Genomic DNA, 17,480 nt, shown 5'->3' with positions numbered 1-17,480 from the left:
GCTGTCGCACAACAGGTTAAGACAGTAACTAGGGAACAGGCACGGGTATCGGAGAACTCGGAAGCAAGAGCAGGGTCCAGTTCTTCAATAGAGCCGAGGCATTCGCCGCGAAGAACAAACGACGGGCAAGAAAATGGGTTGGTGACATAGATGGCGCAGTGGCCATCGGAAATCGAGACAACGGCGAATAGAATGAGGAGGCGCTGATGGCGAGTGGCTGCTGCGGTAGGTGTGAAAAGAACAGGGCCGCTGAGGAATGAGTCGGGGCGGAGCGGAACGAGGGCTGAAGAGGAGGGAGGTATGCCGGTGTCGGCAGCTACAAGAAGCTTAGCGGAGCGCACAGGAAGGTCACACAACGAACATCACACAGGGGAGAAAGCTCAAGTTCCGCACGGGCACAATAAATCACTGCACGGTGGGTCGAGAGGAAATCGCAGCCGAGGATGACATCGTGAGAGCAGGCGGTCAGCACAACAAACTCGATGGTATAGGCAACGTCGTTGATAGAAACGCGGACCGTGCAGGCTGCGATGGGGTGGATGCGCTGAGAGGTGGCCGTACGTAGTGAAAAGTCAGACAGCGGCGTTGTCACCTTACGAAGTTTGCGGCGAAGAGCATCACTAATTACTGACACTGCAGCACCCGTGTCGACGAGCGCGAGAACGGGGACGCCTTCAACAGACACCTCAATCACGTTAGCAGGAGAACACGGAGGACTTAAAAAGTTGGCAAAACACGCAGTTCTTGCCTCCTGAACTGCGGCAGTCAGTTTTCCTGTGGGAGAGGGTCCGGGCGGCGGAGCATCGGAGAAATGGAACGTCGACGAGGGGAAGGCGAGTGGCGACTAGGATGCTGGGAGCGATGTGTAGAGGAGGCAGAAGAGACATTAGGCAAGGGCGGCCCGGAATCGTAGCGGAAATTGCGCATGAAATCGCCAGAACGAGGAGATCGCTGACGGCAAAAACGTGCGACATGGCCCGGAAGACCGCAGGAATAGCATATCGGTCGATTGTCCTCGGTACGCCAGGGGTTCGTAGGGTTTCGGCGGGGTCGACGAACCGGGACCTGCTGCGGGGGTATAGACGGCGGTGGAGCATAAAAGGCCGGGCTGCTAGGGTAGGCGGCAGAGGTGGGCGAGCGCCGTGTACCGGTGACTGCTTCAGCATAGGTGAGCGGCGCTTCCACAGGAGGAGGTGGGGGACTGGATGGCAGAACTGCAGCGACCTGCTCCTGAATAGCTCGACGGATAGTGGGCGTGAGAGATGGCGCCAGGTCGTGCGGAGGGCAGACGGGGTCGGGAATCTGATGCAGCAGAGAAAGCTGGCGAGCGTTCTCTTCGCGGATGAAGTCTTTAACCTGCTGCATGAACAGGGACTGCTCAGCAGACGAGCCACCAAGGGCCAAGCCAGCAAGACCCCCCGCAGGCGCGCCGGACTGCCGCGTAGATGCGCGTTGCTTGCGGAGTTCGTCGAAGCTTTGGCACAGCTGGATGACGGTAGCGACGGAGGTGGGGTTCTTCGCCAGCAGCATCTGGAAAGCGTCATCGGCTATGCCTTTAAGTATGTGGTTGACTTTATCCCCTTCGGACATGGAGGGGTTGACACGCTTGCACAGGTCAACGATGCCCTCGATGTAGCTTGTGAACGTCTCGGAAGAGAGCTGAGATCGAGCACGAAGACGTTGCTCGGCGCGAAGCTTCCGGACGGCGGGGCGGCCGAAAACGTCGGCGAAGCTCGTTTTAAAGGACGATCAGGTGGGAAGATCGGCCTCATGGTTGCGAAACCATAGGTTGGCAACGTCCGTTAGGTAGAAGAGGACGTTGCTAAGTTTCACGGAATCGTCCCACCGATTGTAAGTGCTGATGCGCTCATAGGAGGCCAGCCAATCGTCGACGTCTTGGTCATCGGTGCCACTAAATGGAGAAGGGTCACGCTGGCGCTGCACCCCGTGACAGAGTACGGTGGCAGGGATGGGCTGCGATGGTTCACTCGGACCTTCCGGCATGGTGGCGGAGACGAGGAGCGTTCCACTTCGAAGTTCCAGGATGAGGACCGGGACGGGAACCGAGGCACTTCCACCAAGTGTCAAGGCGTTTATTTGAAGCACAGGTCGGTTGGTCTTGGTTGACCGGCGACACGACGGGCACACTCACAGGCGTCGTTCGAAAAACCCAGCTGCACTTCGTCTGCTTCTTCGTTGTCCCGCTTGAACTCGTCCGCTTCTTCGCTGCGCTGCGCCTGTCGGCCCCATCACATCACGTATTTTCATGCGGTTTGTTGCACCGTAGTCCTTGAAAAATTCCTTACGCAGTAGCATTCCTATATTTTTAAATTACTTTCTCATTATGTCACTCTGTCCTTAAGTTGACATGACGACGAATGGATTATATAAGCGTGAGTATAACATTCTGTGTAAAAAATAAATAAATCAGGCTGTTAAAAATGTTTGGGCAATATCACTGCATCAATAATTCTTTTCGACAAAAGTTAAGAGCGGCTGCAGGCTCCGGTCCCGCCAGGGTTTCTGCAAGTTTTGTATAGCAGTGCAGCATATAAACACAATAACGTAAAAACTTCTTAAGGTATTTCAGTCAAATTTTGCATTAAAGCGTTCTTCTCAATTATCTTGGCAAATTGCACTACGCTATGCGAAAAAAAATTCACCTTAGATTCCCGCTTACACTCTTCTCAGCCTTGTAGTTTCCTGCGTACTTTTAACCATTTTAATCGCGAGTCATAATCGTAATCTGTTGTGAGAAAATTTTAAAAATTGTCAGATTTCTGAAAGGAAGATGACAAGAAGATAAGAAAGAGTTGTCGATTTTCATAATAATTAATAATGGAACTTATGTAGGGTCTGTTAGCTGTCCAGCTATCGTTACTTAACCATGTTACTCGGCTCCGCTTTCTGCGGCTCACTTATGCTTCTTTTGAGTCAATTCTCAGATATGAAGTGGTTATGGAAATAAATAAACCCAATGAGGAATTTCAATCACTGGTGGTTGAACAACGAGCTATAGAAAATGAAGCAGACATTCTAAATACTCCGTACAATTAGGAAGCGTGCGTCTAAACATCATTCGGTGAGTTCATTTCGACTGCCTGGCGGGCGCAGTGAGTCGAAGCGTGTTACAAGAATAAGCTCTTGCCGTTCGCGCAAGATTACACTCGGGTAGTAGCCGAAGCTGACACAAAAAAGGTTACGCGGACGTATGCAGGTACTTTGACCGCCGCAAGTTATGGAGCTCTTAAACTGGAAGTGTTCTTCGTAGCACACGAAATGATCAACGTGATACACAGCAATATCAAGGCTCAAATGTTTCCATGTGTGCACTTTCACTGATGCTATTCGCGCCCACCGTCTCACCTGAAAATACGTGACGCTGCTATTGACGGTCGTCCAGGCCAGCAGGCTGGTGCCGGATTCGTCGTACAAATCAACTTTATGGCTGACCACGAGCACAGGCACTGCATCTCAAGCGCGAGCATGAGATTTATTTATTGGTTGAGAAATACTGCGGGCATTACAATAGACACAAGCAGGATGGGCATAAACATGCCAACAAAAAACCATGATCAGAAAGCAAAACCAAGGTGAACAAACGCAGCCTTTAAACTACAAAATGCGATTTAGAATGCAAACTATTAGGATAAAAAGTGAACACAACACAAGCTATGAAAAGAAAAATTACAAACATACTGAAATAAATTTTTGAATATAAGCCGTTAACAATAAATTGCATGAAATGATTGAGCGGTGCTCAGAAGGTTTGATGGCAACTTTTTTTTGTCATCTATAGTCCGCGGGAAAAATGAGTACTTAAATGTGTTAATTTTAGCTGTGTAAGATGTTAATGATTTGTAATTCGGCAATTATCGAGACAAAAGTAGGTTCAGCCTTAGAGTAGGCGAAATCCGCATGCGGATCTCTACAAAATGCTACGAAAGTGGCAAAGGAAGAGAATAGTTTGTTGTTGGTTAACTAGTGCTTAGCTGCAGCACGCAGCGGCTATATTCTCTTGGGACCCGGAAACAGAAAATTTGTACAATGCATCCGTCAATTTTTTCTTGCCCACAACCTGAGCTTTCCAAAAGTGGCAGCCGGTGCAAGCACGTATTTCAGTGGCGGTAGCAAAAAAAAAACGTTATCGTGTTCATGGGCGCTCTAGCATGCAGCAAATCACTGTTAAACGCTATTAGCACTCACAACAATGTAAAGCGGCGCACACACGTGAACCCATTTCAGGAATGAAAGTTTTAGTGCCTCTTAGTGCTTAAGCAATTCGACATCTTTTTTTTCTACTGGACATTTCTCGGCTGTAAACCAAAAATAGGAAACGTATAAAAATACTTGAGTCGTGTTTTTCAACTGAAATTACTACGTACGAACTGTATGAAAGGAATTAGTGACAGAGTTAACATTGCAGTGGCCGGTTTCCCGAAGAGTAATACTCTTGAGATAAATTTACTCCTGGAGTGAACCGAAGAAAGACTGGCAGCGTTTTCGTTAGCCTAGTGACGTTTATCTTTAATGGTCCCCAATGTGCCCCTTTTGCGAAATAGAACGTGGCGGCGCTCTTCGAAGCAGGAGGCAGTCTGCGCCTCCTAGGAACGAAATTCGAATGGTGCATAAGGGGTTCTGTGTGCTGCATATTATCCGCATCACGAAGTTTTTGCGATGGAATGGCTTTGTTTTGAAGACTGGTTCTAGATTTCCCCTCGACTTTGATCCTGGTAGGACGCAAATTACTACCGCCATGGAAACGCCACATCAAAAGAAGCGGGGTATTTACTAATTTTATGTGGCTAGCTAGTAGTCCCCCTGCCCATTCAGCATTCCTGTTTTTAAAGCGAATTTGGCCAAAAACAGGAAAATTGTGAAAGCGATTTTTCTCCGATGTTCTTTCACACGAACGCCGATGAAACAACAGCATTATTGTATTTTCAGAGCATCCGGGTCCCACTCATAGTGTCATTATATGAAGCACTTAATTTGTAAGCTACAAGTGCAGTATGGTACGGTTTGTTTGTGCTGTTCATTGTTGTGTAGCTCCATGTGGGCTGTGTGAGACGCTGTCGTCAAGAGGTCGGGTGTGGCTTTGATACTTTGGGGTCCTTAGACCTGCTGTGACATCCTAGATATCACGGAGGTTATATTTCAGCTCCAAGGAAATGCGACTGCCGAGGCCCAGATTGGGACTCGCAATCGAAACGTTATACTTATCGCTATGAACACTGTTCGCGCCACTGCAATAAATGAGGCTGCGTACCGTTCCTCACCGCACGCAGATTTCCTGTCGAAAGCCCAAACTGATCGCGAGAAATTATATAGGACGACCTGACGACCTACGCTGGAAACAAATTATGGTAGGTTGGGTGTTATCAGTTAACTTTCATTTGGTATGTGGCACTAGTTAAGCCGTTCAGCTGTTTCGCACTATTTCCAGAGCAAAATTTTTCTCGTTAAAATGCACTTTGTGGTGCACTTTCATTCTTCATATTCCATGTTCTCTGAGCGATGCACAATACTTTCTCCTAAATCTATGTGCTACCGCAGCGTTCTCGCATAGGGTTTCAATATCGTCCTGCCAATTTTTAATATTTTTGAATTGCTCTCGAACAGCAAGCGTCTCTGCAATGAAATTAGCCCTAGATCTTTTTCTCTCCTTTCTCTGCATCGTAGATAATTTTACATGTGCCTTTTTCGTAGAATTTAGTACAGTGACCCGATTATAGAAGGTTAGGGTTATTCCTTCTTTTTATGTATCATTATGTTTTTGACTTCCAATTGTCATCTGACAGAGCGGAAGCATCCTTTCTATTTATTCTCTAATCCCTCGTACACTCTGAACAGTAATACAGCTATATGGGAGTAAAAAAAGAATTAAGCTGTTCTCTACCGCATACCCTTTTAAGGGTGTGCACTAGAAGAGAGTTTACTCTTTTTTTACTCCTTTCTATTTAGTGTGTACTGCAAATGACTCCAAGCACGTCCCCTGCCTTCATCGCATCGCTACCATCGCCTATGCCGAATATTTCAAGTCGCCTCTGAGTTTTAATTTACATTCCCCTCCTATTTGCCACTGTTCATCTTAATGCCTGTGCCCTTCCTCTATGCCCCTCTTCTTTGTAATGCTGAAAGGCCTTGATAGAACAGAAAATAAATAAATAAATGAAAAGCTTATTATGACGCATGCTTGAGAACAAGAACCCAATATGGCAGAGGCGAATTCATCGCCGGAAATTTGTAAGCTATGCTTCGACTTAATTAAAGAGTAGCGTGCGGGAGGAAACCTCTTTGTACCATGCCACTACTCTTCAGCGCATTTAACTCGTAATAACTCCTTTCATTCAGCGCCGTTAGCACGCGATATAGCGGAGAAGAAACATGCATATGAAACAGTGCTGAAACTAAAAGACAATATAAAATACGCATTTCTATCACGGAGAATAATTATGCTTCGGGTAGCCTGCAGTCTTTACAAATATCTGTTCGAAGACCTTTTAATGAGAACTATTAGGAGAAAGCCTGCTCGGCTCTATGCCGGCACTATCGAAGATGGGTGCAATTTTTCGGGGTGAAGAGTGAAACATTGCCTCCCACATTACAAGGCAGCGGCAACACACATCACACGAGTGAGTAAGCAAGTCTCGTACCGTCGGTCCACGTTGTAACTGAAGCCCTTCCTGGTGGTCCCAACTTGAGTATTCCATCCGCCAACTTCAACTGCGCTCGCACGTCAGCGTGGAAGGTGGTGTCGTTGGCCAGACCTTCTACCTCGAACTCGGTTTTATTAGTGAAAGCGAGGAAGCAGGTGCTGGCGTTTTTCTCGCAGTAGCGCACCCGGAATCCGTTATAGAGGTCGCTGTCGATGCTGGGGAAGGACCACTCAAGTCTGAAGGATCCCGGGTGCGTCGATTTAATTTCAGTCACCACGGGACGCGGGAGCTCTGAGGAGGGTTGGTGGAAGAGGGTGCAGAGGGAAGCGGCAAAGCAGAGCACATCATTAGCTTTATAGACAGTCGCATGTGCGAGCAAAATGATCTTAAAACAAAACATATAGACAGAAAGGAACATAGTTGGTTTGGATTTGTTTATGTGCATTTAACGCTCCAAAGCGACTTAGCCCATTATGAAGTACGCCGTAGTGAAGGGCTCCGGAAATATCAACCACATGGGATTCTTCAACGTGCAGTGACATCGCACAGTACGCAGGTCTCTATCATTCCGCCTCCATCGAAATGCGACCACCGCGTCTTTCGGGTCAGCAGCCGAGCACCGTAACCACAGAGCCACCGCGGCGTCTAGAAAGGAACATAGGGTTGACTTCATTATGTCCTGCGTACGTATGCACAACCTTGTAAACCACTCGCAGGAGATCTTTGCAGACATACTCTTTTCAAAGCGCGGAATGCAGAACGCTTACTTCTTTGACAAGCTACAGCGTAGACTCACCCTGGCTTATTCATAAGGAACTGCACTGAAACAGCTGGTTTCCTCTTTTCAGCCAAGGCAACGTTGTGAGAGACTCGGATACGAGGTGAGAATACCAGCGGAAGGGAATTTTATCCCACAATAAGTCAGATCTGCGCTAGGATAGTCGCGCACGTTCACTGGTGTGTGTGTGTGTGAAGAATAGTGCGACAGCCTCTCTTCTGTTTTATTTTCTTGCACGCAGAAATACTTGTTTGAAGATCTGACATTTTTCCGCGCACCGCATCTGGAGATAGTTTTGCGTGCGTTTTGTCAGGTCTCATCGCTCTTTTGGGGCGAGCTTGAGGCGGCGGAACACCATAATTTGTAGCTAGATGGAGATTAGCGCGAGTGGTCATTTATTCACAAAGGGAAGGAAGCGCGAAAGAAGACGCGGACAAATGAAAGACAGTGACACAGGCGCTTTATCACAATGAATGAAAACAGCAACAACAAGACTATTTAACTGGAAATAAAGCACCTTCAAAGTGAAACTGAGGACAAATATACATTGGCCTGTATCGATATAGGTACTAATTTGTACTCATGAAAAGGCTGCTCTGATCGCGAAGAGAGCTTTCATGAAAGACCAAAAGTGAAATACAAGTGTCGTCATCCTGTGCCGATTTTGCTAGTAACGCGCATGCGTCGACACAAATTTTTATCGCGGATCCAAGAGGCTACGCTATATCCCCATTAATTTCAAAACGGTGGAAACCCGAACTTTTCGGTAATGGCGTCACTTGTCTGCATCGACTGACGGGAAGATCTTTAAATCCAATCTCTTGGCCGACAAATGCGTATTTTGCGGTCGGGCAGACGTCAACATAAGCAGGAAGAACCAGATATACGAAACTATATGAGAGCAATAATCGGATGCTGTTGTCCTAAGTGTCTCTTTAAACATACCAAGAATGAACAAGCAACTCAAAATATAGAAACACGAGAACTTAATTAGGCATATGTCTCACCGATACAAAAATCCAGGAAAAAAACCCCGAGATGTTACGGCACAATGAGGAAAAGTGCTCAACCCCTTTTTATGGAAAGTAATCGAAGGCTGACTGGCGAAATAGGGGCTTTTTTTTTTGCTTTGCAGAACGCCTCGAGATTTTCCGAGCGCTGGTCACTATGTCCTGCCAAAGTTGACGTGTCGAAAATTTTATGACAAGACGTATATTTCCGAGAATGCACTGACAGATGGAAACACCTGGAGTTGAAGAGAATGTTATGGTCTCCTAATTTCACAATAATGCAACTACCCGCTCGATGAACGTAAACCTTCTTTCATATCAAGGGCACGCAGTTTTGCAAGGAACGAACATAAGCTGTTGCTTGACGTGACATGCTTTGCGACTTTTTTCTTCTTCGTTGTCAGCCTCGCTTCTCACAAGTCTACCAGAGCTAGAAAGTTTAATCAGAGCAGGCAAATTGTGGCCACATCATACCGTCGTGCAGCATCCCCAATGCCGTTCAATAACTAGTGTACATACGGCAAAACGACATACTAATTCTTGTTGTCAACAAAGCGTTAAGCAGAATACTCTAACGTCTACTTAATCAATTTATAAGAAGCAATGAGCATGAGCTGATGAGAGCAACCAGCGGCTATGAGTATATTAACTTGCTGGATGAAGTTTCAACAGCTTCTTCACATGATTTGATGAGTGCTGAACTAAGGCACAACACAGCAATGACATATTTGCTGTCTCTGAGTGCCTGGAATCGAAATCAAGCAATGGCGTCGTGGACCTCTGAAGATATCTCCTGCACTCATGTCTGCTTCTAAAATAAAACAACAGGTCTTGGAATCGTAACTCATGCTCAACCGGCATTTCAAACATGAACATTATTACAAACCCGAACTCTCTAAACACTTGTAAAATAGCTGCGACATAGTGGAGGAATCAAAAGGAGTGCGCAAACACTAATTAGTTATCCACATATCTTAACAGATGTAGTGTAAGTTTAGATAAGCTTGTCTGCAGCGTTCTGTGAGCACGACTAAGAAAGATATAGTTCATCATAGAGGATACGGGGGAACCGATACATATGCCGGGTTTCTGAAGGAAGAATGCACCCTGCCAGACAGCAAAGGTAGACTTAAAGAAAAAGTATAGCAGTGTTAACAAATTCTCCACCGACAAAGCGGAATAATATGTGAATAAAATCTGAAGAAAAAAAAACGCGTCACTGAAATCTTATTGAAAGCGCTCGTCCCGTTTGGCAGCGTTTGCAGTACTTTTCGGACGCCGTTACGAATGTGCAATTTCGCCGATTAAACTTTCCAGTCCTTTAGACTTGTGGCAGAAGTGGAAACAAAGAAGGGAAAGCCGCAACGCATGCAATGTCAAGCACGAGTTCCGATGCAGTCGTGGACAAAAGTCTCTGGACCACATGTTCCTGAAATGAAGCCGATAGCTCTATTATTACCTGGTGGCTGGAGACCACACTTGTTGAGAAGAAAGAACAAAATTTTGACTTTCATCTCTACAACGGTGGCCTTCAGCCGCCAGCTAATAGCAGAGCTATCGGCTTCATTTAAGGAACACGTGGTCCAGAGGCTTTTGTCCCCGACTGTACGTACCTTGCGAAACTGAACTTTTCTAACACATGCCTTTGACATAGGGAAGGAATACGTTTGTCAAATGGGGTGTTGCGTTAATGTGAGATTAAAAAAAAACATCAAGAATACCTGTAGCTCCGCGGCGGTCATGTCTGCCAGCGCATTGTTAAGACTGTATGCGTTCTGTTGGCTGATTTTCCACAACACAGTTTTGGTTACACTTCGTAACCAACGTGCGTGTAAAATTTTCGGGGCGCTCTACATAAGAAAAACAAAAGAATTGGAATGTGCCTATCATCCTCAATTTATACAGTAAAGAACTTTAGTACACTATCCTCTTTGTTTTATAACTTCTCGTTATTTTCTGTTTCTTCTCGGCTCGATTTGATATATGAATTTATCGGCTTTCGTCTTGCGGTTTCTCTCATTGTTCTTTGTTTATTCTTGGCGTGTTTAAAGGTTCGTATTGCCGCTAATATTTGCAGTGTTTGTTCGTTTTTTCAAATCTGCCGCCACACCACCTTATCGCTTTCTTTGCGACGCAAGGCGCGACTAGATTTATCTCGATTGATCGCAGCCAGGCAGAGCTGATTCTACGTTGTTCCGGAATGTTCTAATAACTTTGCACGCTTTATCTCGAAAGTTCGCTATCAGCTTTAAATTGAGCACGGCCGACAGCGACGGGCATTCTGTTCGACGACCGCCTAGCACGCTTATCGCTTCGCCGCCGCCGAGTGATTCAGTCCATTTTGGGTGCAAGTCAGCCCAATAAACAGTTTTCTTTTAGAAGACCCTTTCGTCCGTCTTCATCGCCGCTTCGACTGCCGTCACCACTACGTGACATCTGGTGGAGGTTCAGGGTAGCCTTCCTTGTTCCGGACGCCCCCTTCAAGTCGTGAAGACAGCCCTCAGCGATTCGCACTCGAGGACGAGCCAGCAGCTCAGCGAGCCAGCCGACGTCTCCAGGGAGAGGAGCCTGAGTTCGGGAAACTGCCGGACCGCACCAGACAGCGAAAATACGCTGCTACGAGCACCGCAACCCCGCCGAAGCTGTCTACACCGATCATACTACAGCAGTCGCGGGTGCCGCCAACTTTCAATGGATCCCTAGGCGAAGACCCTGAAGAATGGTTGGATCAATTTGAGCGCGCGGCGTCATTCAACAAGTTGGATGATGCGGCAAAAATTGAACACGTGTTCTTCTCATTGGATGGCTCCGCACGCACGTGGGATGAAAACTACGAGTCGTGCCTTACGACATGGGAGCTATTCAAGAGAGAACTATTGAAGGTATTCACCAGTGTCGTGAGGAAAGAAAGAGCCGTACGACTCCTCGAGTCCAGGATCAAGCTTCCGAATGAGCCCGTCCGCGGTTACGTCGAGCAGATGAAGTGCCCATTTCTCCGCGCCGACCACGAGATGACCGAGGAAAAGAAAGTTCAGTTTTTAATGCGCGGCCTAAAAGAACAACTCTTTGGCAGCCTCGTTCGCCAGCCGCCAACAACAGTCGAGGAATTCATGCAAGAAGCCTGCACGATTGAGAAGACCCTCGACGTCCGAGCTCGGCAGTACAACCGCCCTTCCTCTGCCTGTGCAATCCGTTCGGACACGCTGGCCACCACCAGCCCCAGGAAATGCGACGCCTGGAGGACTTCCGACAACCGGCCGTTGTGCTTCCATTGCGGTGAGGCCGGCCATATTCTTCGTCACTGCCCGTACCGACGTATCGGTCTTCGAGGATTTGCCGTTAATGCCCCACGACCACGCTTCGGACAACGTCCGCAGGAAATCGACGAGTACCTGCGTCGAGAAGAGTACACGCCAAACCGTTTTTCGCGCTCACTATCACCGTCAACCTCGCGCTTTGCGTCGCCACACTGCAGCTACGCAGCCGTGGTACAAGGAAGGTCTCCCAGCCCCCGTAGGGGAAACTAAAGGCAGCAACCGCTGGAGATTAGGTTGCTCAAGAGCGAAACGCCGAAGATGCTGCACCGACCACGCCCCATTAAGACGCTGTGACCGCGACTCCGCCTGAAGAACCGGCACTCGCTGCACCGGCGCCGCACACAATGAGAACCCCGACCACGACGCAGGCTGCCTTGAAAACGACGCCGCCACCCAGAAGAGCTTCGACCACACGCCCCACCCTCGACTAGCATTCGTGACGAAGCCGTGACCGGACGCCGAGAGCGACATGCAGTGCAAGAGCGAGGAGCTCCGACTTAGAAGTGACTATCGACGGCCGGAAAGTCACCGCTCTAGTCGACACAGGAGCCGATTACTCGGTGATGAATGGAACATTCGCTGCGCAGCTGAGAAAAGTCACAACGGCTTGGGACGGCCCACAAATTTGCACCGCAGGGGGCCACCTCATTACGCCATCTGGATGATGCACAGCGCGAGTGACTGTCAAAGGACATACCTATCCTGCTACCTTTGTTGTGCGACCGCAATGCTCTCGCGAAGTGATCTTGGGTATGGATTTCCTAAATGAGCAATCAGGCGATCATCGACCTCCGAATCAAGCAGATCACGCTTTCGACGGACAAAGCCATCGCTTCGATGAAAACTGGGGAAAATCACGTTGCCCTAATTGTCCTGGAAGAAGTGAGCGTCCCACCCCGATCAAGCGTTATCGTGACCGTAGGCGCCACGAAAGCCATTAACGCTGAAGCCATCATCTAGGGGAACATGCAGTTGCTTCTAGACCGAGGAATCAGCATCGCAAGAGGCACCGCACATTCCCGCAATGGCCAGGCCGAAGTACTGCTGACTAACTTCAGCGAAGAATACCGGCACATCAACAGAGGAACGACGATTGCTTTGTTCGACGAAATATCTTACGTACGAGACTCCTTCGCTCTCTCCGACCCCTCCGCAGAAGATTCGCCTGACCGAGAGAACTCGCCCACTTTCGACATCAACCCAGCCCTGCACCGGAACAGACAAGACCAGATCCGCAATCTGCTTCAAATCTAGTGAGTGTTTTCTGACATCGCCGAAGGTGCGACAAACGCCAATTGCCAAACATCGCATTATAACGGATCAACACGTCCGACCTCTCCGTCAAAGCCCCTACCATGTGTCACCGTGAGAACGACAAGCCATCCGGGACCAAGTCGAAGAAATGCTTCGCGACGACGTCATCCAGCCTTCAAACAGCCCATGGGCGGCACCGGTTGTTCTAGTGAGAAAGAAAGACGGCGCACTTCGATTCTGCGCGGATTACCGCCGCTTAAACAACATAACAAAGAAGGACGTCTACCCCCTCCCCCGCATCGACGACACACTGGACCGCCTCTGCAACGCCAAATATTTCTCATCGATGGACCTCAAGAGCGGCTACTGGCAAATTGAGGTCGACGAAAGAGATCGCGAGAAGACAGCATTCATCACTCCGGATGGGCTGTTTGAGTTCAAGGTGATGCCGTTTGGTCTCTGTTCCGCACCAGCGACGTTTCAGCGAGTAATGGATACAGTGCTGGCAGGCCTGAACCGGCAAATTTGTCTGGTATATTTAGATGACGTCGTTGTTTTCGCCTCGAACTTTGAAGAGCACCTGAAATGACTTCGAACAGTACTAGACGCAATCAAGTCGTCTGGCCTAACCTTGAAAGCAGAGAATTGCCACTTTGCCTACGAAGAGCTGTTGTTTCTAGGCCACATCGTTGGCAAGGAATGAGTACTCCCAGACCCGCAGAAAACAGCTGCTGTTGAACAGTTTCCACCGGCGGCCGAAAAGAAAGCAGTGCGCAGATTTCTCGGACAGTGCGCATATTACCGACGATTTGTGAAAAACGTTTCGCGCATCGCCGAGCCCCTGACCTAACTGACGAAAGTAGACGTGCTGTTTAAATGGGAAGCGCCGCAAGCAGGAGCCTTCAAGAAACTTCAGCGTCGTTTACATTCCCCATCGATCCTTGCGCATTTTGATGAAAACACCTATACTGAAGTTAACACCGACGCAAGCAGCTTGGGACTAGGCGCCGTCCTCGTTCAAAAAAGTGACAGGCTGGAGAAAGTCATCGCATACGCTAGCCGTTCCTTTTCCAAGGCCGAGGCTAACTATTCGACAACTGAGAAGGAGTGCCTTGCCATCATCTGGGCTACGTCGAAATTCCGCCCCTACCTTTACGGACGACCGTTCAAGTTGGTGAGCGACCACCACGTGCTCTGCTGGCTTGCCAATTTGAAGGACCCCTCTGGCCGACTCGCTCAATGGAGTCTGCGTCTCCGGGAGTTTGACGTCACCGTCGTTTACAAGTTTACAAGTCCGGACGCAAGCACTCTGACGCCGACTGCCTCTCACGAGCCCCTGTAGATGCACCGCCGCCGGACGACGATGAGGACGCCTTCCTGGCACCCATCGGCCCCAGCTCTTTTGCTCAGCAGCAACGCTCGGACCCCTACCTAAAAGGCCTCATCGAGTACCTGGAAGGCAAGGTTTCTTCACCCCCCGCTTCATTTAAGCGAGGACTGTCTTCCTTCTGTGTGCAGAATGAGGTCCTTGTGAAGAACTTTACGGCGAGAAAAATAGCCTACCTCCTTGTTGTACCTACTTGTCTCCGCGAAGAAGTTCTAAAGGCTTCACACGACGAGCCGACAGCTGGACATCTCGCGTTTACTCGCACGCTCCGCCGCATTCAAGACAAGTATTATTGGCCCCGACTGTCTACCGATGTCGCACACTATGTGAAAACCTGCCGAGATTGTCAGCGACGAAAGACTCCTCCCTCACGACCAGCAGGATTTCTGAACCCCTTGAACCTCTCTCAAGGCCCTTTCAGCAGATCGGCATGGACTTGCTTGGCCCTTTTCCAACATCAACATCTGGAAATAAGTGGATCATCATAGCGACCGACTACCTGACCCGCTACGCCGAGGCCAAAGCCCTACCGAACGGAACAGCAGCAGAAGTGGCCAAATTTTTCTTGGAGTGCATTCTTCTTCGACACGGCGCCCCCGATGTGCTCATCACGGACAGAGGAACAGCATTCACGGAGGAAGTAACGCAAGCCATCCTGAGCTACAGCCAAACCAGCCACCGGAGGACAACTGCATACCATCCGCAGACCAACGGACTGACCGAGCGCCTGAACAAAACCATCGCCGATATGCTCGCTATGTATGTCGATGCCGAACATAAAACCTGGGATGTCATCCTGCCTTACGTCGTCTTCGCCTACAACACCGCAGTGCAGGAGACCACCCAGATGACGCCTTTTAGGCTCGTCCATGGCAGGGATGCCACGACCACGCTAGACGCCATGCTGCCCAACGTTACAGAAGAAGAGAACGTCGACGTTGCCGCCTACCTTCAACGCGCAGAAGAAGCTCGAAGGCTTGCCCGATTACGGATCAAAGATCAGCAGCGGTCCGACGCCAGACGCTACAACCTACGAAGACGCAACGCGGAATACAAGCCAGGAGCCCAAGTCTGGGTGTGGATGCCCATTCGCCGCCGTGGATTGAGTGAAAAGCTTTTGCGCTGCTATTTCGGCCCGTACAATGTTCTTCGTCGGCTAGGTGAACTGAATTATAATGTCATCCCTGACGCAATGACTGCATCCCAGCGCCGCCACGTACGACCAGAAGTTGTCCATGTAGTCCGTCTGAAGCCGTATTATGCGCGCTAAAGGCCGCTGCATTTCCATGCTCTATTTTCGCAAAATCCGTTTTTTTTCTTTTACTAGTCGCAATATTTGTTTTAATGCATCGGGTCGATGCTTTTTTTCAGAGGGGAGTAATGCCGCGAATATTTGCAGTGTTTGTTCGTTTTTCAAATCTGCCGCCACACCACCTTATCGCTTTCTTTGCGACGCAAGACGCGACTAGATTTATGTCGATTGATCGCAGCCAGGCAGAGCTGATTCTACGTTGTTCCGGAATGTTCTAATAACTTTGCACGCTTTATCTTGAAAGTTCTCTATCAGCTTTAAATTGAGCACGGCCGACAGCGGCGGGCATTCTGTTCAACGACCGCCGAGCACGCATGTCGCTTCGCCGCCGCCGAGTGATTCAGTCCATTTTGGGTGCAAGTCAGCCCAATAAACTGTTTTCTTTTAGAAGACTCTTTCGTCCGTCTTCATCGCTGCTTCCACGGCCGTCACCACTACATGACAGTATTATCCAATAAAATGGTTTATTTTCTTAAAAACGCCTTCGACGTCGCCTTGTGTTGCGTGTGTCCTATTTCGCGGCACCTTATCAGGATAAGCTACGATTTTTCTTTAAGTACCTTAAGCTAGGTCGCCATCATTCGGAAGCCGCCTATTTTTTTCACATGGAATGAAAATTTTATATTTTTCTCGTTATCAAGATATGGAATTATTCACCCTGCCTTGATGACGCATTCCGCCATATGCAGGAATACCTTGTGATCCTCATGCTGTCGTTTTGTTTAGTTCAAAAATATATTTAGTAGAATGTGCTCCTATGTGATTTTAACCCCCAAGTCTTCGCCTCCAAACCGCGCGCAAATCAAATTTAAGGCATGTAAAGATTAAGGAGCGTAGAGCCCTAAAGCAGAACTACAAGAGTTTCAACACGGACTCACGAACGTTTTGGTGCGCTTCTGTGGCGTCTACATTTGCCCTACTTTCGTGCAACTTATACAGTGAGGGGCACAAATCTGTGAACCACGTGCTCCGTAAACAAGGCAGATATCTCTTTTTAATCTCTGGCAGCTTAAGAACGTACTCGCGGAGGGGAAATAAAGGATTTAAGCTTTCACCTCCATAAGTGTGGACTCGAGCCACCAACTAATATTAGAGCCATCGGCTTCTTTTACAGAGCACGCAGTCCCGACCGCGGCGGTCGAATTTCAATGGAGGCGAAATTCTAGAGGCCCGTGTGCTGTGCGATGTCAGTGCACGTTAAAGAACCCCAGGTGGTCGAAATTTCCGGAGCCCTTCACTACGGCGTCTCTCGTAGCCTGAGTCGCTTTGGGACGTTAAACCCCCATAAGCCATAAACCATAAACCATAAACCAGAGCACGCAGTAAAGAAACTTTTGCCCCGAATGTGCATAGTGTGCAACCGTAAGGAAGACTGAGTAAGACGCAGGACCAGACGCTCAGCATTAGTCACGACGCCAAGAAAAGCAGTGTCGATCCGTAACGCATCAAAAGTTACGGTCCAAGTGAAATGCCTCGCCAACAGCAGCTCGTTGCTTCTGAAAAAACCAGATGCTTTTTTTTTTTGCTTACGCAGTGCGCGGCATTGAACTTGACGTAATTTCATAGAGTGAAGCCTGTCACTAAGCAGCTTTCAGTTTCAGGGGCACCGGAATAGGGTAAACGTGGGGGCCACGTCACTAGAGGTTGTTTAGGAGGGGCATCGCAAAGCTAAAATATTCAGCAAGTGGAAGTTGCATAGCAGTCGACAGGATGGAGTGGCGCGCCCGGAAGCTTTCAGGTGCAGCTCAGCGCAGACAATGGTT

General features: G+C 48.6%; 1 protein-coding gene across 1 annotated transcript in view; it reads right to left on the bottom strand.

The window, feature by feature from the left end:
• LOC144119214 (uncharacterized) overlaps positions 1-17,480 on the bottom strand; it is a 45,431-nt gene that overhangs the window by 12,573 nt on the left and 15,378 nt on the right. The window contains exons 7-8 of the mRNA XM_077651891.1: positions 6,657-6,950; positions 3,367-3,467 (exon numbers count right to left, since the gene is read on the bottom strand). Of these exons, the coding sequence (XP_077508017.1) occupies positions 3,367-3,467; positions 6,657-6,950 (395 nt within the window). The remainder of the gene's footprint in view (positions 1-3,366; positions 3,468-6,656; positions 6,951-17,480) is intronic.

The sequence above is a fragment of the Amblyomma americanum genome, chromosome 2, assembly GCF_052857255.1.
Source record: "Amblyomma americanum isolate KBUSLIRL-KWMA chromosome 2, ASM5285725v1, whole genome shotgun sequence".
NCBI classification, from domain to species: domain Eukaryota; kingdom Metazoa; phylum Arthropoda; class Arachnida; order Ixodida; family Ixodidae; genus Amblyomma; species Amblyomma americanum.
The sequence above is the reverse complement of the archived record's forward strand: the minus strand, read 5'-3'. Positions and strand labels throughout refer to the sequence as shown.